This window comes from Sebastes umbrosus, chromosome 21 (genome assembly GCF_015220745.1).
Source record: "Sebastes umbrosus isolate fSebUmb1 chromosome 21, fSebUmb1.pri, whole genome shotgun sequence".
Lineage (NCBI taxonomy): Eukaryota > Metazoa > Chordata > Actinopteri > Perciformes > Sebastidae > Sebastes > Sebastes umbrosus.
The window spans coordinates 2,987,412-3,013,065 of NC_051289.1; the positions used below are offsets into that span (position 1 = coordinate 2,987,412).

Below are 25,654 nucleotides of genomic sequence, written 5' to 3' on the forward strand. Positions count from 1 at the left end.
AAGTCCCAGCAGCCCCAGAACCTAAACTCAACTAATTCAACAAGTAAAAGCTCCTTTGGTGTATTCCTGTTTGCATTTCGCCTACATCTGAGGAGCCGTGAAGATTTGGTAAATTAGTCTGATAATGGAAATTGTGGCATTCATTGTGTCTCACAGAATAAGACGACGACTCCGTTTCATTGAGTGTTCTTCGTAATTTACTGCTCTGCCACTTTGATGTTTGAGTGGATGTTGGGAAGCACATGTGCAGAGGTGGATACTGAGAATGTCACAAAGGCATGATGTCTGTATTAAAGAAAAATGTGGTATGCCACTATTTCAAATAATCGGTTTAAATTCATGTAATGTTTCGCTCAAATTAATTTCGAAACAACCCACGTATCCGTAAGTTTGTATAACGTGTTGCTTGACCATGTTGTAAATCAAAGTGTTTATAGTATATCGAGAGGGAGTAGATGCAGTATAGTTAAAATAGGGAATAACAGACATTTTCAGACAGTCTCTCCTGCACATTGAACATTACAGCTACAGAATTTCCGAGATAGGGCTGGGCGATATGACGATACATATCGTCAAACGATATAAAAATGTCTATCGTTTATATTTTTTCTAAATCATTTTTATCGTGATGTTGAGAAACCAGCTTGTTAGGTCAATGTTTTCGTCATTCGAACGACACTTTACGTTGCTTGCGAGGAACGCAGTTTAATAAAATGAGAAAATACTTTTCATTTGTCAAGTTTTTAATTCACACGGGAGTACAAGTTGTTGGAAGTTCCTAGAAAGGTTCCTGAAAATGGTTCCTGTGGTTGAAAAGTGTTACCGTACTCCTATCTAACTAACTCCCGTATCCTCTCCTCCAGCTGGCCATGACTCACCCCAGTCACCACCTCAACTTCGGCATGAATCCAGATCACGCCCGCAACTCCCTCTCCAACTGTGGCATCCGCCAGCCGAAGTACGGAGACAGGAAGGTCCACCACATGTACATGAGGAAGAAGGGTGGGTCATTTCTGCTCATGTTTCTATATCTAATTCAATATGTTTTATTGGCATGAATATAACAAGGACAATACCGCCAAGGCATCAAGTAATATATCTGTCTTGTTCCCGTTCTTACTGTCAAATGTCCACTCTGTCTATTCTCCGCTCCGTCACCTCTCCACCCCGGGGATCTGTCTTTCAGGAATCAACACATTGATTAACATCATGTCTCGTCTGGGGCAGGATGACCCCTCCCCCTCCAGGTAGGCTGCCCGCAGGCACATATCTGTTCACGCTATCACTGACCACAGGGGCAATCAAAGGGACGATCATTGTGATTAATATACCCGGCAGGCCTGCTGACAAGAAAATTAACTTTAGCTGTGAAAGGAAGGGATATCACAGGGGAAATGAAATGAGCTAATTTTAAGGGCAACGGCTACTTATTATTGAATGTGAGCTGCTGTTATTCTCAGAGCAGCTGATCAGGTGAGCTGCTGTGTGTGTGTGTGTGTGTGTGTGTGTGTGTGTGTGTGTGTGTGTGTGTGTGCCTAAAGTCTTTCTTTCTTCTTCACCCGTCCTCACATCTCCACCTTTTCCTCCCGTCTCCTCCCCTCATCCCGTCTCCTCCCCACCCGTAGGATCAATCACAACGAGAGACTGGAGTTCCTGGGTGATGCTGTTGTCGAGTTCCTCACCAGGTGAGAAAGCGCTCGCGCATCTTTGATAGACACAACCGCTAATTGAAGCCGACTACAACACTATCGGCATTTCTTTTTTTTCCCCCACCGTTCCTTTCTCACCCTCTCACTTCATTTCTCCCTCTCTCTCATTGTCTACATCTATCTGTCTGTCACAACCATGCTCCTCTCCATGCTTTCAACTCATTCAAGACAGTGATTTACTGGTAATTGGAACTGGGATTTTTTTCCCTCTACCCCCCCCCTTTAACGGCCTGAAATTCTCCATGACAACTTGCAATTAGCTGTCTGGAATGCTGACTGTGTTATTGACTCCCAGGTGAGTGCGGTGCGGACGTTGCTGCCCGGCACTTACCTAAGCTAATTATATGTAGCTATTATTAAACTCACACACAACCTAGCGAGGTAGTGCCCACGTACCCACCGTACCTCTTCCTCTGAGTGGATACTACTACATGAAAATAGAAGAACAGAGCTTTCTCTTGTGCCACAGGGTGTTAGTGCATGCACACAAGTTTCAAGAAAAGGAAGAATAGATTTTTATCTGACTTCCATTTGCCCAACAGCATATCTTCTACCACCGAAATCTAATTCGTAACCCTCGATGCTAACACTTCCACAACAGTGAACATTCAGGAGCAGGATTAAACTTTAATAGGAACTGACACTGGGTTACACAGGACACTGCTTCAGCTCCTTATTCAGCAAGAACAGTGTTACAAAGAAGGTGGTTAGCCTCTGTTTCTGCGGCTATCTCCGAGCATGTTTTGCCACTTTTCCCTCCTTCCTCCCCCCTCTTTTTCTGCCTTCCTTCTTTGATTGTTAGCGTCTGACGAGACATGCTTGGCCTACGCTCTGGCCCTCTGAATTATTTATCAGCCTCTTGTCCAGCTAAATGGGTACAGCAGATCCAGCCAACTGCCTTGTGCACCTCCAGTGCGCGCTGCCCTTAGAGGCTATCTGTGCCTCTGCTGTCCAGCCAACAGAATATTTTGCACATTTGAATAGCCCCAACACGGAGAGTTAGTGCTGAACAGAGGGGGGTCACGGCAGGATTTTAAAAAAAAAACGGTCAGCAGATGATGTAAAAAAATAAGTCCACTTGCAATATTTGTGATCCTTCTTCTGAAAAAGTAAATATTTTATTAGAGGGAGTTATTCAAGTTCAGGTAAGTTTTTAAAGTGCTAGTAGTTTTTTTGTTTTAAAGGGACTATTTGTAAGATTCAGAAATGCTGCTTAACAGCGACACCTGTGGCCTTGAAATCAACGAAAGTCAGCGTCGGGCTCGCGCTTGCTCGCTCTACATAGACATGAACGAGCATCATTCAAAACAGTGAGGCGACACACGTCAGCTAAAACCACAATATCACTCTATATTTCAGCTGCTTGGCAGTAATGTTAGCTGACCAGACGGAGGTCTCTCCATGAACATGATTTAGATCTGATCCTAGTGTTGGCTTTTCCAACACTAGGGGCTTTTCCAACACTAGGGGGACTCCTCAACGAGTTACGTTATTGCCTCCCGACCACAGCTGGCAGCCGAAGACACTGGCACCCGGTCGATAACGAGACGACAACGTAACTCGTTGAGGAGCTCTGTCACTTCACAAGACACGGAAAACCTCTGTTGGTCTGGAGGAGCTGCAGCATTTATTTCTGCACAAACGTCCACTGTACATTCACTAGATATTCTCAGAGCTAAACTAACTCTTCTGCAGTGTGGAGTGAGCAGCATGTTCACGTCTAGAGGTGGAGCGAGTACGCGAGAACGCGCGCTCTGTCTGAGTGAAGGTAAGCAGGTAGAGGAGACGAGGCTCCGGGCCACACGCGAGCGCGCATATGCGAACGCGCATGTGTCCCGACCCGGTACATTTATACGCTTAAAAAGTTACAAACAGTCCCTTTAACTTATTATGAAGTAAATGTTGCTTTCACAATGAAATGACTGTAGAATAATGACTATTGGTTCCTTATCAGTCTCGCCTTCACTCAGGGTGCTGCTAACAACTCATTTTCTGTTGATTAATCTATCTACTACTTTACCGATTAGTCCATTAATCTAATTCATTTTCCAAAAAATCAAAATTGACCATTTCATTTCATTTTATTTTGACATACTGTAGGCTATGTTATTGTATAATGCAGCACAAAACATAACCAAATACTCTAAAGTATGAAGATATACTCCCCATAGTCTTACCTGCTTACCCCTGTTTGTAATCAAAATAGACTCTACAAGGCAGCATAAATCATCACAACACACCGGCTCTGTGTCACTGCAGCGCCGACAGTAGCCGCCATGCTGTTGCCGGCGATCACCCGGCAACAGCCCGAGCTAAGCTTGTGTTGAGGCCAACACGCCGGCAAAGGTTACCGTGTGGCAAAAGTCTGCGGGCTACCGATGTGTTCAGAGCGGGCATCGATTACGCCAACTAATTGCAGCAGCTCTCGCTTTCACTATGCAATTCTGTCTGCCAGCAGGTACGATCTCCCGGGAAAATGAAGCTTATAGCGCTGAGATTTGGGTTTCTAGTTCAAATTGGGATTGTTCTGGTTGTTTCTAACCCTAGTTAAGGCTAACACTAGCAGCCAGAAACAAACATCAATGATTCATTGTTCGTTTGATAATCTAAACAAAGAATATGTTTTCTTGCGGTGTCCAGTGGTGAAACTTAGCCTACTATATTCTGTTACATCCAGCCAACAATAATACTAAATTAGCAATGATTATTAAAGATAAATGCTTGAAAAGGGAGAACCAGAAGTTGTCTTTGGAGTTGCATTAATAACACAGCAGCGTGGTGAGGAAACATCACTCGTGTGTTTTTTGGGATTTGTTTTACCCATAAAGTTGAAGAAGCGCTGCTGCAGAACATGAAGAATGGATTACAGATGAGATTCAGAGTTACCGGCTGGGAACAGCTACTGTTTATACGTCCACTTAATGACCCTTTGATGCACGGCACGGTCAGCGGAGTTAATAGTTCACTGGTTCAACATTTTTTAAAGCTGTTTTCTTTTATCTTAAAAGAATGAGCTTCTGATGAATAAACAGAGGCACGAACCTTTTTGTACCTGAGGAGTTCGATGCAGCCCCATTAGCCTCTCTCTGCGTCTGACACTTTTGCCAGCAAACTAGTCTAATTATTTTTCATTACACTAAAGTGCTTTTTATTAATTCCAAGTGCTTTGTTTTCACACCAAGATTACAATACCCTGACAAATAGACCTCTCGTGAATTTGGAAAAAACCCGAACACCACCTGCTTTCCTCTCTTTGCATTGATTAGAAATGACTGAATTAAATGGGCTGTTTTAATTCAAATGAAATCAAATGATACGCCGTGGTTAGGGAGACGCTGGACCGTAATGAAAATGGAACCTGCTCGCCCGGAACCCAGCTGTGGAACTACTGAAGCGTCTGCGTCCATTTCTGGGTTCCAACACAGACCTGGAAAGGCTGGAAATCTCTGGGAAATTAATTAGGTGGTCTTGACAAAAAATCGGTGAATGCTGGATGAGGCATTTTAACAAATATCTAACCATTACACTCTTGTTTTATGAGTGCTATCCATGTATTCAGACAAGAAATTAGAAATATGGAATATTCTCCAACTAAAAATGCCTACCAACCGTGAAGTCTGAGATCCCGTGACTTCACCTGTTCTAATCCTGTGTTTCATTTCTCTGTCCACAGTGTCCACTTGTACTACCTCTTTCCCGGTTTAGAGGAGGGCGGCCTGGCCACGTACAGAACAGCCATCGTACAGAACCAGCACTTAGCCATGCTAGCCAAGGTAAGCTCATAACAAGTCGTCCTCCTTCAGGTCAAAGGTGTGCAAACTGACAGGAGAACATGTTTGAGACAGTGTTATTGTTTTCTGTCTTGCCGTTATGACAAGTTCTTTCTAAGGGGGCACTGGGGAAAAGAGTAATTTTGTCTTGCTGCCATCCCTACCGTTTTTTTTTTGGGCCCCTCAGGTTTGTAATTGGAGTTAAAAGGTTGTTGTTTTGGAGGACTAGACTAGTGCGGCTGGGGTCCCTGTGGGCCCCTAGAAGTCTTCCTGAAACACTCTCCAGTTCCTGTTATCGCTAGGCCCCCTTGCTTCCCTCCTTCTCTCTCTCGCTGGCAGCGTTGTACAGCCAAGCCGCACTCACTGGCACGTTTGTAAAGAACACAACAATAATCGTCCCGTGATGTGGAGAAAGCAATTAAAAACTTCAATCTTTCATGTTGCTCCCTGCTGAATACAAAGATGCAGCCGCCCGGATCTGCATTAGTGCTGTGTAGCAGTTTGGCTTGTTTCAATTTGCCGCTCGCGGTAAAGTGAGTGTGATACAGTGTTCGACGTTGCCAAGTTGTTTACCAGGCTCCTCTAAAGCCGTCTGCTCAAGAACACTCGCAATTATCTTTCAAAAAATATCTTCAGCGAGCGACGGCACAATCCGCCACTTCACTTGGAAGGCTTAAAAGTCAGAACGGGTTCCCTCTGAGTTGGAGTATTTATGAATTGTGATTTAATTTGTGTGTGCAATCACGGGGGGTGGGATACCACCAACAGTTATCAGCCATAATTAAATAGCACCCTGACTGTTTTCACCGGGTACTCGTCTGTGGTGCGCTGCCAGGGAAATCAAGTTGGACTACTTTTGACGGGGCTCAAAGGGAAAAGTTGCAGAAAGTTTGACTGACCCACGGTCCCACACATCACAGCACTTCTTTACATTAAATGTAAACTTAGCATTTTATTATTATTAGATTGAGCATTTATACTTCTTCTTTATTCTCACACAACTTTATCAAACACACGAGTTGGCCATGACTAAAAGTTCACTGCCTTGTTCAGGAGCAGCTTGGTTGTAGTTTTTGGGTCAATTAGAGGAGAGTTGTGTCACGAGGAAACTGTGTTTGTTCAGACCAGTTATGACAAACTGTCTCAGTGGGCTTTACAGAACCACATCAGCAGTAGTTCCTGCACCAGAAGTTCTATCGCAATAAAACTCCCAACATCGAGCACAATTACAGTAGAATTAAAAGTAATTAAAAACTAGAAGAATTAAAAAGCAGGGGGGTAAAAACATAAATAGAGCACTTCATTAATCCCAGTGGGAAATTAAAGTGTCACAACTGCCACAATAGAGACAAACCTCGCACGCACAAATGAACTCGGTGTTGTCCTTTTATGTGATTGGATGGATATCGTATTTGCAGCCAGACTTGGCATCTTGCTCCACCTTTAGCGGATCACAATGGAGATATAATATATTGCTTTATTGTGTAATTTAGTCTTAAAACAGTTTTGTAAATGTGATTACTGTCCGTAGGTGAAGCAGTGTTATGTTTATTTTTTAACTGCTAAATCGCATAAATCAGGAAACAAATGACATTTGAGGAGGTACTGTTGGAAAGAATCATGATTCAATAAAGAAAGCCATAAATGATAATAAATACATAGAATAAAATAAAGTCTGTAACAAAATACTTTGACTCTGATATGTATTGGATATACACTATACAATGATAGTGCTCAGTAATATACTTCGTACTGCAAGTAGGGTTGTTGCGAAATACCAGTATTGACGATAACCGTGATATTTAAAAAAATAAATATTGATATCATGTTAATAATACACATATGATGTAAATAATCCAGCACCTCTTAAATAATTTAGTATATACAGTTATGGTTACAGACTCTCTCTCCACCTCCCTACACTCTGATTTTGTGTGTAATTAATTTGCTAAAAAAGAGACAAAATGCACCATAAAGAAAGTTAAAGATGAATTTGACTGATAGCATTAATATAGATAGATAGATAGATAGAAGGATAGATAGATAAATGAACTTTATTGATCCCAAATTGGGAAATTCTTGCGTTACAGCAGCAAGTTATCCAGACAGTACACAGGAACAGTAAATATACAATAAATACACATATCAACACTAGAGATAATATCTGTATTATACACAATATTAAGAATATATTAGAATACACTATAAATACACCAGACTACTACAACTAGCTTAGAAAATATAAAATATGAACATAGAATAACAAGAACATACTATATACAATAGCAAAGTGTGCAAGTTACAATTTTTCTTTAAAATAAAATTAAATGAGGTAGTAAACAGATGTGCAAATTCCACATGTGCATTTTTTTTTTTTTTTTTTTTAAATTTTTTTCCATAGATATCGTGATATATCGTTATCATGAATTCTTTTAGGCCACAATAATCCTGTAATGAAAGTCTGATATCCTGACAACCCTAACTTCAAGTATTGTGTTCAATACAATATTGTTTACTGTACATCAAGGTGTGCTTGTATAGATTTGCACATATATAACAGACACATAGGTAGAGGTATGTTAAATACAGGTTTGTGAGGTAAACTAGTACCACAGAGATAAAAATAAGACATTATTATTATTATAATAATACATATTAATAAGCTCAGTAGTAGCTTCATAGTAACCAGTGTAATCAATTCAACATTAGTTCTTTATGTTTAACGTCACTGAGGTGGAGGGTCGGTCGGCGGTGCAGCTTGAAGCCCACTTGTCTTTTATACGTACTCATAGGGAAATAAAAGTGTTTTACCAGTGAAAGAACTCTTCAGACAGAATGAAGGTCACCACTGTGCTATTTCACAATTCATCTTGGGATTATCTAGCATGTCTCTGTGTGTGTGTCTGTTGCCAGTGTAATTTTGTGCGTGCATGCACGTGTGTGAGCATTTTCCTCCTGTGCTGGCTTAGTGCATCATGCCACAGCTGGACAACACATGGGCACATCTGTCAGTGCCATGAAGTAGAACCTTTTCCAGCAAGGGCAGGCAATCTTTTTCATTTCCCTCGAGTTTTTTGCCCCCTTCTTTTTTTTTCCCTCTCTTGTTTTCCATGGAGAGCCTATGAAAATGTGCAATACCAAAAAAAAAAAAAAATGCTATTACTTTTTCAAGAGGCTATTACTGAGGTGTCGGTGGCGGCACACTGATATGAATGTGTTTGTCTTTTACAGAAACTGGAGTTAGATCGCTTCATGCTCTACGCTCACGGACCAGATCTGTGCCGGGAGTCGGACCTGCGACACGCCATGGCCAACTGCTTTGAGGCTCTTATCGGTGAGATTCCCACGAGACAACAGATAGAGGCAGGGGATGATGGTTGCACAGGAAGAACAAAAAAAGAGGAATGCATTTTGAGTGAAGTAAATATGTAAATCTATTCCTAAAAGGATGGATTTACATATGCTGAAAACAAACGCTGTCTCTCCGCTCTTATAAACACAACACAAAGATTAGGAGGTTTAATAATAGCTTTAGTGAAGTGGACTTTGCAGCGGCACATATATTGGTAATGCTTCTATGCATAAATGGGTTTAATTCACCTGCTAACTTCATGTGCTTTGAATAAAATAGCATCTTTTAATAGTTTAATTCAGGTTGTGCGTGTATGTGTGTGTTAAGCTGTGTAAATAGCTGCAGTGGATCTCCCATTAGGCGCTGGAAACATTACACAGCTTTATTGATCTCGGGAGGTGTGGTTTGACCTCTGGCTGGACAGGCAATCCCCAGAGCACCGCTCTGCTTTACCCACACCAAACACATACACAGGCTTGCTGTTCATCTCGCCCGCAGCTCAGCGATGAGTTTGTGCAGTGATTAGGACCCCGCGCTTCAAAACCGCACACACCAAACACACAAACTCTTGGCGGGGACCCGTCCCTCCCTCTCTCCATCCCACCCCATGGGCAGCGCTAAGCTAAGCCTCGCTCCTCGAGAGCTGCAGAGTCGGCAGCTTTCCTCATCTTATCACCATCTTGATTGAACCAGTTCAGCCATCTCCGCGCTCCCCTGATGATAAGATACAGAAAGTGGGTGGCTTTAAAGAAATCTTGCTCGCTCCCTCCCTGCACCAAAACAGCAGTGCGCAAAGAGTGGCGGGGAAAAAGTGCTGACTGGCAGCGCGGCCCCCTGTCGGCCCCGGGGCCCCGTACTTGTTACGGGTTCATTATCGTCAGAGACGGAGTCATAATCTATTCTGTCCCGTGGCTGTCGCCGCCTCATCGCTGCACACGTCCCGAGCGAGGCGGCGGGGCCACGACACTGGATGCCTCCCCTTTCTTTCTTCCCCTCTCTCGTCTTCTATCTCAGATTTCAACTTAATAAAAATGAAATGTGATGAATAAACAGGGGGTGCTGTTATAAAGGAACCTGTGAGAGAAACCGCTGTCAGAGAAGCACCCTGTGGTGATGGGTTTTGGATTACTAACTCAAAAATATCGCCCACCCCTCCTCCCACGCTCACCGCAGACACACATGCTGAGGGGCAAAACATGCACACATACACACCGATTCGAGACGTACAAAGTCACTTGCATTGCCGTGTGATGTTGCCTTTTGTCATCTTCATTTCCGTTTCTTTTTTTTAGCTCAAACGCCTCCTTTAAGACCTTGTCGTTGAGCGTCTATCTGTCTCCACCCTCCCTCGTCTCTGACTTACTCTTTATGTCCCTTTGCGTTCTTCCATCTCTCTCTGTTCCCCCCCTGTGATCTAGAGTTTGGGTGTTATTAGGTGAAAGATGTGCCACGCAGATGATGAGTCATCATGTCACTCTGTCATCTCCATCTCCCTCCCCCCTTCCTCCCCCTCCGACTCTCTCACCGAAGAGAGCATTTTCTCCTTACGAGACAAACTCGGATCGCTCACACGTGCCGCGGGGTGGTACGAGGGGCTCACAAACGCCGTCTTTTCATCCTCGCATGCTCTTTTCCATCTGACAGAGACGTCAAACTACCACTTTCCCAAAAAGCAGCAGGCACCACATCAACAGACATGCTGCCTTGTTGTCTGAAGGTACCATCTTTTTTGGATTTTTTTTTTTCTATTTCAACACACCTTTTCCCTCCAGCGTGCACATGCGTAGAATTGAAATGGGCCTCTTTCCGTGCACTGAAAGCTGTGATGGAATATGACATGCTCATAATATTTCCAAGGCCCTGGCAGATAGCTTTAACGGCTTACTATGCATGTTTTCTGACCTTTGTTTTATTTGTTTCTTTGCCACGGTGACCATTGAACCTGGTCTTTGTTGGAAATGGCAGATAATCTCCTGCTTTGCATGGGCAAAGCTTTCCCTCCGCGGAGCTGAGAATGTGTCTATCTCCTAACCCCGAGGCAGGGCCATTCTCCTGCTCGAGACAGAGAGAGAAAGAAAGGCAGAGAGCTGCAGAGAGAGAGAGAGAGAGAGGAAGAATGGAGGGAGAGCGGTAGAGAGGAATGGAAAGCAAAGGCATCTGCAATGCAAATGGGTGCCCTGCAACCCTGAATAATTCAAAGTGTTGAATGGAAATCTTGCTTTTCTGATCCCCTGTCATTAACTTCTGCCGGAGTGAGCCATTCTCATTTGGGCTCTTTTGGCCTGCGCACCTCCCATTCTGTACCACTCCCTCCCCCCCTCTCCCTCTCTCCCTCTCTCACCCTCTCCCTCTGTACTTTTGCTCTTGCCCACTTTACCTCTTCGTCTTTAGAAACCACTTTCTCCCTCTGCTTATTCATAGAAACTCTGCACGCCTGTTGCCCTCCCGTTTGCCTCTCAGGTCCTCTTCACTGATAAGCCACGTCGCTTCCTTCCTACCGAAACTGTTTGAAAAGAATTGAGAGAAGAAGAAAAGAGGCCTCACTCTGTTTTTATGGCCCTAATTTCCTTGTACAGTTGATCTGTGGATTATACGCTGCCAGCAGCCATGGGGGATACAGATGGTGAACCTTTGTGAGGGCCCTCTCTAAGCTCTTCCTATTAAAAGAACGGAGAGAAAGGATTATCTCTCACTTGCTGAATATCAGATTCATACACAATGCAGCCGGTGTATTCATTGAGCGAGTACTGCTCCCTTTGTTAATTGCCGCAATAGTAGAAATGGTGGAGTTGGTTTCTCGTGCGCGCCCTCTTTTTTTTTTTGTTTCTCCGTCTCACCCCCCCCTTGCTCCGAGCCTCACTTTTTGAAAAGCAAGATGTTTGATGTTACAATGCACTCAGCCTGCCTTTGTCGCTGCTGTGGTGAAAAATTCTATTTTCATGTTTTGGTTTTTCGTTTATTTTTTATTTTTTTGCCTTTTAATGTGTTGCTTTCTGTGTCCGTCTGCCGCTTCAGCCCCCATCGAGCCGAGAGGGAGCGGCTTAATATATTATTTGATGGATTAGAGCCTGAGCGTTTTTGAATAATTCATTCTAGGTTATTAATGTGACTGTCAGCCGCTGGTGTTTCATATGCCCCTGACTCTGGGTTTTTATTGGTCACTGAAAGCCCACAGACATTGGAATTCTATTCCTAAACATAACACTGTACAGTCGGCATGGCTGTCTGCATTAGACTTCTGACAGATGTGGAGATTCATTAGTGGCTGGCCTTCTCTGGCCATGACTGATATCCTCTGCACTAGTACTGGAGGAAAACTTGGTTAGAGTTTGTACACTGTGTTCTCTCTGACCTGTATCAAGTTTGCACGGTGAACTTTCTAATCCATCAGTGTAGGGTTGGGCTGCATGCTACTAGAACATGTTTGCATGCTTCAATGTGCTCATACCGGCTGTGCTGCAACACCTCTTTCAACCTCACCCTGAGCTCCTGCCCCGCCCTTTCGAAAAGCCCAGTCTGCTCTGATTGGTCAGCTGGCCCACTCTGTTGTGATTGGTCAACTGAACCAAACTCTATGGGCTCCGCTCCAGCTCCATTCTAACTAGCTTTGTTTGAGGGCGTGTTAAAGTAGGCGTCATGCAAATGTGTTACTTGGTGACATCATTACGTTACGGGAAAAAAGCGTTGGAGGCGGGGCCCCGTTCATTCCTATGAGAGTTGCTCAGTGGCGCATGAAGCCTAAATGGCTCGACTTCCGTCTGGAAAAGTACCCGGATCTTGGGCACATGGAACATGCGCAGTAGCGTCCGCTCGGTCACATGACTCGGCACGGGGTCCCAACGTCACGCCGTCGTCACGGCTTGCGCTCCAGCCTCGTTCTGGGTCTCATTCACATGAACAGAGGAAGGGAAATAACTCTGGATTTGGCTATTAGTGCATTTTACAACTTTAAAAACTTAGCTTTTTAAATGAAGACTATTAGAGTGTTCGTATTGGGAAGTTGATTCACCTAAAAAAAAAAATTATCCGCTGAGTTACAGACGTCTCTTTCCCAATGTAAGTCTATGGGAAAAAGTATTTTAGGGCCCAATGCATCACGTGACGGACACGGAAGTTGCAGTACCGCCGTTTGACCACTATGAAAGTTGGGATGGACGACCGGCGCTCTTCCTGGAGGCCGGACTTCAACAAGGCGTTTCAGGAAGTTCAGGAGCAGTGTTACTGTGGGGGAGAGTAACTCCTTTTGGTCTGGACTTTGGGCTTTGTAACTTTGCAGATCTTTTACACACAAATATTTGTTTTGCACAAAAAATATATAACACACTAAAGGAAAGGAAAAAAAGCACAAAAGCATAATAGGTCCCCTTTAAGCTCCGTGTCTAACAGATCTTCAAGGCAAAGATTGCAAATAGCTGTGTGAAGGTGACCTTTTATCAAAGTATTAAATACCTTGAAAGAATTGTGCTGTATTAGTGCACTGAACTTTACATTTCTGAAATACTAAGTTATTTTTTTAAGTTGGTTATTTCAAATTGTCGGCTAAAACTAAATACATTAAATAAAGCATAAGGGCATCCAGTGCACGCTCAAATCCAGTGTCCCCGCCGCAGTGTCAGTGATTCTTCATGTGCATATTCTAGGCAGGTTCACCTCACTCATAGGCCGCCTCCATTGTGCGCCGGCTTCCCTGGCAGGGTCGACGACTCAGTGGGTTGAATGTGCCGCAGCTCTGAGACTGCAGAGTGATTTGGCCAGGGCATGATGTTACTACAAGATGAGCTGCGGAGAGATGCTAGCATATAATTGCCAGTGGAGTTGGCTGGGCGTCTTTGTGGTGCTGAGTGTGTGTGTGTGTGTGTGTATTCAGAGCGTCAGCTGCAACTTTGCAGGCTGATGGGGTGGACTGTGAAGCACAGATCTCCGTTTAATGATTGCGGCAAGTTGTGCGATTGATTGGATCGCTTTGGGGCACACTTTTTGCACGGACAGCCGCCTTGTCAAGAGTGTTCTCGCTAGAATTAACTGCATATCTTGGTTTCTTCATCCACAGGCCCTTTGATTGACACCAAAGGTGTTGCTTTGAGATTTTTAATACCTTTTTAAATCCCTTGAGGCTCTCCTGGTTTCTCCCTTCCTCCCTGCTTACCCCCCACCTTCTTCTTCCTCTTGGAAGAAGTTTTGAAAATCTAATAAGAAGAAAAAACTTTGAGATTCAACGACTTTGAGGCCTCCATTTGGGGGAACTCTCCAAATCTGCTGTGTCATCAAAACATGAAGAAAACTGCCTCCCGGCCCCACCCACACCCCCTATCGTCAGTGTTCACGCACATGAATGCATTATGAGAGACGGTTGAAAGACGTTCAAAACTTGGTCCTAGGAGGGAGTTCTTATCCTCCCACAGCTGGTCTCCAGAGGGAACATCTGCTACGTAGCAGCGCCTAGAACTGAGGTCCACATTATGGTAAAACCACAAATCTCAGAGCTGATGTTGGGTGGAAAACATCCTGTGAAGAACCGCTCCCCTCTCTCCAGAGCCTCCTGCGGTCAGCCTCCGAGAGACGCTCGCACCGACAAGCCAAGATTACTTGCTAACTGATAAACATCTGCAAGGGGTCGGTGGCTGTGGTCTGTGTGTGTGGACTTTAAGAAGCGTTTAGATTTATAGTTATTGATTTATAGACGTATTGCGTTCTGTTTTTGGATGGTCATAAGCATTGCAGGAAATTACTCTTCTGTCTAAAAACAACAATGACTACGTTGCACAAAATATTCCAGTTTTTGCCTTTTATCTTGAGAAAAGGAAACGCTACGGCGCCTGCTCTATGGGCCCAATGGATGCGGAAGATCGCCGGATGATCCGGGTAATTTTATACTCGGAAGTCAAGCTTTTTTTGCTTTATGCGCCCCTGAGCTAATTTCATAGGAAGGAACGGGTACCCGCCTCCAACACTGTATCCAGTTCTCTTCATACATCCATGTGAACACGTAAGAGGGGGCTGTGTGTCGCAAACTGCTGTTAAAACCCCAATTAAAACCAAGTCCCCAAGAAGAGCGCTGGGCTTTGAAACAAACTTTACGTAGTGGCCAAACGGTGGTACTACATCATCCGTGTCCATCACGTGATGCCAATGGGACCAGAAAGACTTACATTGGGGAAAAAGATCTGAAAAAAAGGTCTGAAAAAAAAAATCTGAAAAATTTCTGAAAAATGTCTGAAAAAAAGTCTGAAAAAAAATATCTGAAAAATGTCTTTAAAAAAAAGTCTGAAAAAAAATATCTGAAAAATGTCTTAAAAAAAAAAGTCTGAAAAAAAATATCTGAAAAAAGTCTGAAAAGAAATATCTGAAAAAAAGATCTAAAAAATGTCTAAAAAAAATGTCCGAAAAAAAAGATCTGAAAAATGTCTGAAAAAAAAGTCTGGAAAAATGTCGGACAAAAAAAGTCTGGAAAAATGTCGGACAAAAAAAGTCTGAAAAAAAAGTCTGAAAAAAAAATATCTGAAAAAAGTCTGAAAAGAAATATCTGAAAAAAAGATCTAAAAAATGTCTAAAAAAAATGTCCGAAAAAAAATATCTGAAAAATGTCTGAAAAAAAAAGTCTGGAAAAATGTCGGACAAAAAAAGTCTGGAAAAATGTCGGACAAAAAAAGTCTGAAAAAAAAGTCTGAAAAAAAATATCTGAAAAATGTCTGAAAAAAAAGTCTGAAAAAAGATAATCTGAAAAAAGTCTGAAAAAAAATATCTGAAAAAAGTCTGAAAAAAAATATCTGAAAAAAAAAATCTGAAAAATGTCTGAAAAAAAAGTCTGAAAAAAATATCTGAAAAATGTCAAAAAAAGTCTTAAAAAAAAATCTGAAAAATGTCTTAAAAAAAAAATCTGAAAAAAATATCTGAAAAATGTCTTAAAAAAAAGTCTGAAAAAAAATATCTGAAAAATGTCAGAAAAAAAAGTCTGAAAAAAAAATCTGAAAAAAATAATCTGAAAACAGTCTGAAAAAAAAAATCTGAAAAAAGTCTGAAAAAAAATATCTGAAAAAAAAATCTGAAAAATGTCTGAAAAAAATGTCTGAAAAAAAAATATCTGAAAAATGTCTAAAAAAAAATGTCCGAAAAAAAATATTTGTAAAATGTCAGACAAAAAAATATCTGAAAAATGTCGGACAAAAAAAGTCTGAAAAAAAGATCTGAAAAAATTCTGAAAAAAAAATCTGAAAAATGTCGGACAAAAGAAGTCTGAAAAAAAAGATTTGAAAGATTTCTGAAAAAAAAAATCTGAAAAATGTCTGAAAAAAAGTCTGAAAAAAAAAATCTGAAAAATGTCTGAAAAAAAAGTCTGAAAAAAATATCTGAAAAATGTCAAAAAAAGTCTTAAAAAAAAATCTGAAAAATGTCTTAAAAAAAAAATCTGAAAAAAATATCTGAAAAATGTCTTAAAAAAAAGTCTGAAAAAAAATATCTGAAAAATGTCAGAAAAAAAATCTGAAAAAAATAATCTGAAAAAAGTCTGAAAAAAAATATCTGAAAAAAAAATCTGAAAAATGTCTGAGAAAAATGTCTGAAAAAAAAATATCTGAAAAATGTCTAAAAAAAAATGTCCGAAAAAAAATATTTGTAAAATGTCAGACAAAAAAATATCTGAAAAATGTCGGACAAAAAAAGTCTGAAAAAAAGATCTGAAAAATGTCGGACAAAAGAAGTCTGAAAAAAAAGATTTGAAAGATTTCTGAAAAAAAAAATCTGAAAAATGTCTGAAAAAAGTCTGAAAATAAATATCTGAAAAAAAAATCTGAAAAATGTCTGGAAAAAAATGTCCGAAAAAAAATATCTGAAAAATGTCAGACAAAAGAATTCTGAAAAAAAATATCTGAAAAATGTCGGACAAAAAAAGTCTGAAAAAAATATCTGAAAAATGTCTGAAAAAAAATATCTGAAAAATGTCGGACAAAAAAAATATCTGAAATAAGTCTGAAAAAAAAGATCTGAAAAATGGCGGACAAAAAAAGATCTGAGAAGTCTGCAAATCAACTTCCCAGTACGAACGCATAGTCCTTATTTCAATGATTAGGTCCTAAAAGTTTAAATGCACTAATGGCCTATTACAGTGTTATTGTCCTTCCTCTATTCATGTGAGGTGGAGTTAAAGGAAATGCTAATGCGCCTCCTTTATGGGCCCCATAGATGCGGAAGATCGCCGGATGATCCGGGTACTTTTATCACTCGAAAGTCAAGCTTTCTTTGCTTCATGCGCCACTGAGCAACTTTCATAGGAATGAATGGGTCCCCGCCTCCATCGCTGTATCCAGTTCTCCTTATACATTCATGTGTACAACACACAGAGCTGGTCATTGACAGTAATAATTCAGAATATCCAAACAGAATACGCTGTTTGCATGACCCGTATCAAATTCACAATATTGTCATATTCTGAATAATAGTGAAATATTAGTGTGCATGGTGCTGGTGCGTTCCAAATTCACCAGCCACGTTCATTATTTTACCACTCAACTGGATTTGTACATTAGTAAAGGTCCTCCACATGAATGAGAGCCTGTTACTTGCCAAAGTAGCTACTAGGGCGAGACAAAGTTGTCAGGCTTAATCAAATTTTACGAACATTTGGGCAATGGCTGGTAGTAATTTCCCACTCTGTTTAGAAGTAAAGGGCATGCAAGGCAGATAGAGTGGGTGTGCATTTGTGTTTGTCTTGGTGCTAGGGTGGTTTGTTTGTATTTCTTTATGGTTTCGGTTATGTAGGCTGCATCTTCACTGTTTGTTTGTGTGTGTGTGCGTGCGTGTGTGTGTGTAAATGGCCTGTTAGCCATCTGAAAGCAGTTTCCCTCCCCAGATGATGAATCCCTCATATGTTTTTGATGTCGTCCATGAAAGCAGTTTGCGCATTTAGACTTGCAACCGCACCGCGCCCCATTTCCACTGGCTCATTTATGCACATAATAAAAACCTCTGCACGATTGTATACCCAATTTGCCAGGTGGTTATTGCTTTCTAAATTGAATGAGCCACCCTAAGTGTGATGGTTCGAAGTTGTACGCAGCTTAAAGGCACCATGATAGTTCCGCTGATTTTAGTAGAAACAGTAGAAGAGAGAGAAAAACAACAAAACACACAAGAGGAGAGTTGACTTGTGCAAAGGAGCTGCCTATTGCAACTGAATGAGCTGGAGACGCTGCATATCATTCCCACAGAGAGAGACATTTGGGATACTTGTCTTATTCTTTGCTTGCTGTGACAGCAGCTCTCTGCAATTTGGGACCAATCCTGTATTGAATTTCTCTCTTTGTCCCTTGACTTTTGTGTGTGTGTGTGTGTGTGTGTGTGTGTGTGTGTGTGTGTGTGTGTGTGTGTGTGTGTGTGTGTGTGTGTGTGTGTGTGTGTGTCTGTGTGTCTGTGTGTGTGTGTGTGTGTGTGTGTGTGTGTGTGTGTGTGTGTGTGTGGGCGTATGCACATGTGTTTGTGTTTGTGTTTTTTTTCCCCTCACGACTCAAGTTGGATTCACCACATTCTGTTTGTTGTGCGGACATCTGCACAGATAAGTCACGCCCGAGTATGTAGGCGAGTGACAAAGAGGACATTATACTTTTTTCCACAGCGTCCATAAAAGGGTTTGATCATGAAGTCCATAGGTCTGTGTGTGGGCTTGTGTGTGTGCGTGTGTTCGTCAGGCCTATTCATACCTAAGCATGCGACACAGACTCAGCTTGCTACATGTTTGATGTTTGTGTGACCTTGGCCTGTTCTATCTCAATGTGGTGATGCAACCATCCCCTTCCTCTCCTCCTCCTCCTCGTCCTCTTGTGCTCTGACAAGGGGGAGGTGGATCTGCACCGGAACCCCGAGGTCATTTTCACCGCCAAAAAGCAATAAAAATGCACTCCTACTTTTAATAAAGCAATTATAACTCATTGCCGAGTTCAATTAATTTTAAGTTTTTCCATTACGAGAGCGGTCTGAAATTGCTACAGAATTGCTAGAAATGTTTCACACCAGCAATGCACTGGTGCAATGTACTGCTTTTCACAGTCACTTTAAATTTGCCTGCATGTTATAGGACATATCCTCCTGCACAATATCCAGCACACACTTCCTGATGAAATGTATTGATTTTGTCCTCATTAATTCTTGTGTTTCTTTAGGTGCTGTATATTTGGAAGGAGGCTTGGAGGAGTCCCGGTCGCTCTTTGGTAGACTGCTTTTCAACACACAGGTAACTGACTAAATACATCACTTAGCTCTAATGTGGTTTCTGCCCTTTGCCACGCTGTAGTTTTACGCACAGGATGTGTATTTGCATGATGTCTCTTTCTTTTTTGTGTGTGCACACATCAGTCATAGAGATGAGCCGCGGACACGCTAGACAACATTTTCCTATTTCGATTCGTGGAAGACACAACTGTAATGTTTTCACAGATTTTTTTTCGCCTCTTTTTATTTGTTTAAACCCACACACTGCGTGTTTTGGCAAGCAACACATATTGAACAGTTACTGAGCCGTTGCCAGCCTCAGAACCTGAGATCTCACATAATCTCGCTTTACCCCTGCAATACGTCCGACTATCTGCTTATTGTGTGTACACTGATATGCACAAAGATAAAGAAACAATCTGGATGAAGCCATCGCAAGGCCTGTTGATCTTGCGAAATGAACTGGAGTTGTGGAACATTGCAGTTTGCCGGTCCTGAGCAAGGACACCTGCTATTGTTTGCGAGTGTGTGTGTGTGATCAGCAGGCGTGAATAATTGATGAATGGATCAGTATTTGCATTTATCTTGGCAAGGAACGTTACGAGTCAATTAAATAACCTGCTGCACTTCTAGTATGTAGCAGCAGGCTTTGTTCTAAACGGCTATTGAGGGTGCTTGTCGGAGAGCCTGTCGGTGACTCCCACACACTACAGGACACATGGATGAAACCTGTTTGATCAGCATCGGTAGTCGTTAAGAGACCAGATCAGAGGCTTCTGGACGAAATCTTTGAAAACCTCACACCACGAAACAACTGGGGAAGATTATCATTAACTGAGGATCAGCCCTCCAAAACACATTTGGTGGAAATGTAAAATCTATTCCATTTGACTGCAACAACTTATTTATTTGAATGATTTTTGTTCATGGTTGAAGGTGAATAATTCAACCACGAAGTCACATTTTAGCTTTTTATTTACATTTTTTTCTTACTCAAATGTTGGCCTTGATTTCTCTCCACGCTCGGCCAAATTCACTATGAGTCTTTTCTCCTGCGTTGGCTAGCCATTGTGTTTGAGTGGCGACTGTTGAGTTTTTGTTCCCGTGAGGAGAGTTGAAACGTCCTTGGTTTCTGTTTTACAGTCGTCCTCTGGCTGTGAAAGTCGACAGCAGTTATCACGTTATTGGGCTGTCGTGAAGTGGAAGTCTTTAATTGAATGATGAGAGATTTCCTTGTAAAGACTGACTTCTTGGAAGCCAGCTGAACTTGTTAGAAGTAACCTGATTAGAAAGAGCAGTGCAGCAGCTATTGGAGCAGGCAGAGGATGGGGAACATCGTCACCATCAAGACTGTGTTAAAAAGTATATACAGACAAAGAGAAAACATGCAAACATCTTCGTATTCTGATGCAAAATAAACCAGCATTATTGAGCACATTGCTATCCCATAGCTACAAAAGATACCTGCTGTTATTTAGTTTGTTTCATCACTCAGGGAGACAACAGATGAGAGGGAAGTTAGGCATGCTTATGATATTATGGAGCGTCCAATGAGTAAAGAAGAGATAAAGACAGGGTGTATTAGTAGCATGTTTTATGGAACAAAAGGAAGCCTACTAAACAATGTTTAAATTGTTTTTAAATCTGTATTTTATATAATAAGAATAACTATAAAACTCCATTAGCGTATCTTAAATTAGTGGTGAATAAAGACATTCAAGCTCAGACAGGACTAGACAGAAGCAACAAACCTTTCAACTGAAGTAAAAAGCGAGATCTTAAAATCAATTCTAAAATCTAATGGGAGCCTGTAAAAGGATGGCCAAATGCGGGATGTGTGATCTGTATCCTTTGTTCTACTTTTAAAGTGTCTCTTTAGCGTTTTGAACTGCTGGAGATGAGTGCGAGCTTATGCAAGAAAACAAGGAATTAAAGTGGTCAATACGAGGGTAACCAAAGCATAAATAACTTTCTCCAACTCTTAACAAAAGGATAAAGAATTTAACGAGCCTTTTGTACACGACCCTCAAAGTTAGAGTAAAAACATCTGTCCTGTTTCAGATGAAGTTTAACGAGAACTATTTCCTTATGTCAACCAGCCAGGCAACAGAATACATAAGTATGTGATTCACATGGGGTCAAATTGTACTTATAGTTACCATCTGCACAACAATAAAAAGAGACTTTTAAATTGTTTAGCAGAGCACAGTGGTGGAAGAAGCACTCAGATCTTTTACTTAAAGGACCGATATGTAATGTATTTACTGTAATAGATCATAAAATGACCATTATATGTCATCACAGATTAAGGAAACGTGTTGAATTGAAACACATCTCCAGCAACAACGCTACAGCCGGTATGTTCTTCTTTGAAATTTCCATTTCGGTCCGGAACGTCTGTTTTTTGTTTTGGCCGGTGTGATCCGGTCCGTTTCGACACCCCGCTGCCACATATGAAACAAATTGTGATTCTAACACACGCTAACTGCTATCAGTCACACCAGAGGAGCGTCCAATGTTTTCAATTTGGACTGCAATACCCATTTGAAAGCGCTAAGTTCTAAATATTGTTCCTTTAAGTAAAGGTAATGCCACAGTGTAAAAAAACCTGTATACTCTCACAAGTAAAAGTCCTGCATTCAAAATATTACTCAAGCAAAAGAACAGAAGTATTAGCATTAGGGCTGTCAAAGTTAATGTGATAATAACGTGTTAATGCAGATTTGTTTTAACGCCACTAATTTCTTTGACACATTAACACAACTCAGGATTTTGAGGTTGTAGCAGAAGCCTATGGTACCACTGATTTCATACTAGCTTGTCATGAAAGAGGCTAAATAACACTCCAAGCCCACAAATTGCAAAATCTGATCTGCAAAAACTCTTGTGAGACTCACTGCCCGACGACCTGCCCTAACCTTAACTATTCAAGGTCAATGCCTAACCTTCACAGTCTCGCGAGAGTTTCCCCAGTTTGCTGGTTCCCTTCTAGCCACTACCGAAAAACTGGCATGGCCCTTGACCTCTGACCTCCAGATCAGTGAATGAAAATGGTACCCACGAGTCTCCCCTTTACAGACATGCCCACTTTATGATAATCACATGCAGTTTGGGGCAAGTCATAGTCAAGTCAGCACACTGACACACTGACAGCTGTTGTTGTCTGTTGGGCTGCAGTTTGCCATGTTATGATTGGAGCATATTGTTTTATGCTAAATGCAGTACCTGTGAGGGTTTATGGACAATATCTGTCATTGTTTTGTGTTAATTGATTTACAATAATAAATATATACAGACATTTGCATAAAGCAGCATATTTGTCCACTCAAATGTTAATATGAGTATTAAATACTTGACAAATCTCCCTTTAAGGTACATTTTGAACAGATACAAAACGTGCGATTAATCACGATTCAATATTTTAATCGATTGACAGCTCTAGTTGGCAAAGTACCAAAACTAAAAGTACCTACTCGTTATGCCGAACACTCCATCCAATACACACTGATGTAAAAATCTGAGAAGGGCATTTTTACTAAGCTTCAAAGAAGGTTGAATATTTAAAAAAAAAGCTTTAATGGGATTTAAAATGTTGAATAATACCCAGAATATATGAAAGATGAAAGGAACATTGTGTAGTTTGAATGGAGTTTCTGCATAAATGTATGAATGAGTAGATAAGGGCTTGAAATTGCATGATTTTGTGTCATATTTGAACTTTCATTTGAATGAGGGAAAATTTGCGAGAAAACGTATATTTCTGAAAGGTATGCATGATAAAAGTAAAGACGGCATGTCCTAATTGAGCTGAATATGTTGTTTGAATGAAGTCTCTACATTGAAAATGTGGAGGAGGAGTAATAATAATATAGAAAGAATTCTATTTTTTTGTAGAAGAACATAGGTTGTGCTTCCACAGCATTCATACCAATAAAGCCATTAAATAGAGTCAATATGCTCAGCTCTACTGTAATATCACACACTTAATGCAGTACAGAACGATGGATGCCGAGGGAGCATGTTGGTGAGGTTGCACGTGACTGAGATTCCCAAGAGACGTTCAACAAAGTTGAGATATTTTCCACTTTGTGTTTGAAGACTTTTTAGACATTGCAGACTGAGGATTGAAATAGTATGGCTTGTCACCCCCTGCTGAATCCTCCTGATGGCTGCTCCGTCATACAAAGCTGAGAGGAGACAGATGGACACAGACCAGAAAGCCAAACCCCAGCCGGGTGGTGTGATGATGGGGTGTGAGGGTGGTGGTGGGGGGGAGTTGTGGGGCCAGACCAGAGAGAGATGGACGGACCGATCCATTTCTGTGGTCTGCAGGAACACTCGAATCCTTCTCTATTTCTAGCCTTAACACGTCCGAATGGGTCTTCACACAGCACATTACCAAACTAATGAGAAGCAAAAATTGAAGGACTACACTTTTCTTTATCACACCTCGCAAGGTTTTGCCGCTCCTATTTGTCGGTGTGGTATTCCATTCACACATGGGTGATCAATCCCGTGCCCTCCTTTTCCTCTCCGCAACAACAGGATGCTGGCTGGTGTCTCTCTTTTTGCTCCCTCTTGTTTTCTCTGTCTTCCCTTTCCATTCTCTCCTCTCTCTAACACTCCAGGATGTCATTACCCCCACAGATGTTTTTGCTCCAGTCCTCTTATGACAAGTCAACACAAAAGCTCCGCAACTCCGGAGGTGGAATTCAGAATTGACTACCTAAGACAAAGCATGCATGTAATTTCCACCTCAAGACCCAGCCAGACAAACAGTGGCCCCGTTTTTTTCCCCCTCTCCCTCTTTCTGTTATTCCGTAATTGGTATGGCATTCATGGCTGGAGCGCAACAGTTATTTCCGTCCCCTTGTTTTTCCTCTCAACATATCACCTTAGCTGGCACTGGTTCCCAAACAACGGGGCTCTTGCCGGGGATGGAATCTAGCTTCATTGCACACAGAAGCCCGGAGGAAACAATAGATGCTAATTTGCTAATGATGTTACTGTGGAGGTTATTAAAGCATCAGCAGAGAGGCAGGAAGCATCTTCTTCGGGGGGGAGCTGCTCGATTGCTCCCAACCTGGACTCCACGGCAGTGCAATATTGCTGGGGAAAGATGTCACTGTGGCGTCCTGAGGGGGAAAGTGCCTCTTTTTGAGGAGCAATCACCATAATGATGATCTCACTAGTTACCCAGGGGCTAATCTGTTGGCTTTTATTAACACCACCACAACAAGCATGCACCCTCAAACACCAAGGTTGCTGTGACAACTGAGCACGGTCACCATGGCACTGCGATGGTCACTATTGGTAGTGTGGCATCTATCTTCCTGCCTCCCTCACTCCCTAACAAGGGTTTTTAGAGCGGTTCGCTTTCAACCGACTCGAGCAAAGACGGTTTGAATATTTAAACAATTTCTCCACATTTTGATATTGTTAAGAGTTTATTCTGTACTGAGTGTTTTTTGCATGAATTGCATGTAAATCAGGTTTTAACTGTACGTGATAATCATGACTTACTGTGATCTTGCTCTGGTCTCTTGGTACACCAGTAGAGTGTGCTAGGCTTACATGCACACACAGGTGAAAGGCTGACTGACAGCTCCCTCCATACTAAGGTCACCTCACTGGCTTGCAGTAACAGTAACCCCTCTGTCTTTGTTAGGAGATAGTTTTTTTTTGCATAAACACACATTATTCATTTGTGTTCCCTTTTTTTAAAAGAACATCCACTGGGCACGAGCCTTTCTGAGAATGAGTGAGCGTTTCTATTTTCCTGTTAAACAATACACTCCACTTCTCTTTTCACTCGGCTGCTCTTTACCCTTTCAACCCCCCAAATTTCGCTTTCTGTTCTCTGTTGATATCTGTGCAATTTGTGTGCTTTGTCGTATGACAATTACAGCCAATATGTCCAGTGTTTGAATGTGAGTGTGTTTGCTTTCTCCACGGTGTCCTTGGTTTGTAGGATGAATGCATGCACACATTCTTTCTCAAATCTTTTTTTATTGATTTTACACCAGTACAGTGAACAATAGACAGTGAACTGGTCTGTGAATTGACAGATGGGACATATGAACAATAACAAGAACCAAACCACGAACCAAACCCACTCTTCTATCGACTCCCACCCAACCCTCACACGCCCAATAACTCCGAACACCCACATTCCTGAATTCCTAATAAGTAGGGCTGTCCTCAATCAATGATTGGTAGTAGGTAGCCTCATTTTTAAAGCTAGATTGAAGATACTGGTATCACACGGAACTACATAACCTAAGGAATCCATTGGTACCAACCATGTCATACTAGCTTTTCACAAAAGAGGCTAAATAATGCTAGGAAGATACGCTAAATTTTGGCGAGGAAAAACTGTCATGGCCATTTTCAAAGGGGTCCCTTGACCTCTGACCTCCAGATATGTGAATGTAAATGGGTTCTATGGGTACCCACGAGTCTCCCCTTTACAGACATGCCCACTTTATGATAATCACATGCAGTTTGGGGCAAGTCATAGTCAAGTCAGCTGTTTGCCATGTTATGATTTGAGCATATTTTTGTATGCTAAATGCAGTACCTGTGAGGGTTTCTTGACAATATATGTCTGTTTTGTGTTGTTA

The 25,654-nt window shown here is 41.6% G+C and overlaps 1 protein-coding gene across 2 annotated transcripts in view; it reads left to right on the plus strand.

Moving 5' to 3' along the window:
• drosha (drosha ribonuclease III) overlaps nucleotides 1–25,654 on the plus strand; it is a 106,949-nt gene that overhangs the window by 43,935 nt on the left and 37,360 nt on the right. For both annotated transcript variants that reach the window (XM_037757115.1, XM_037757116.1), the window contains exons 18-23: nucleotides 864–1,002; nucleotides 1,187–1,247; nucleotides 1,626–1,685; nucleotides 5,383–5,482; nucleotides 8,711–8,813; nucleotides 18,983–19,053. In XM_037757115.1, the coding sequence (XP_037613043.1) occupies nucleotides 864–1,002; nucleotides 1,187–1,247; nucleotides 1,626–1,685; nucleotides 5,383–5,482; nucleotides 8,711–8,813; nucleotides 18,983–19,053 (534 nt within the window). The remainder of the gene's footprint in view (nucleotides 1–863; nucleotides 1,003–1,186; nucleotides 1,248–1,625; nucleotides 1,686–5,382; nucleotides 5,483–8,710; nucleotides 8,814–18,982; nucleotides 19,054–25,654) is intronic.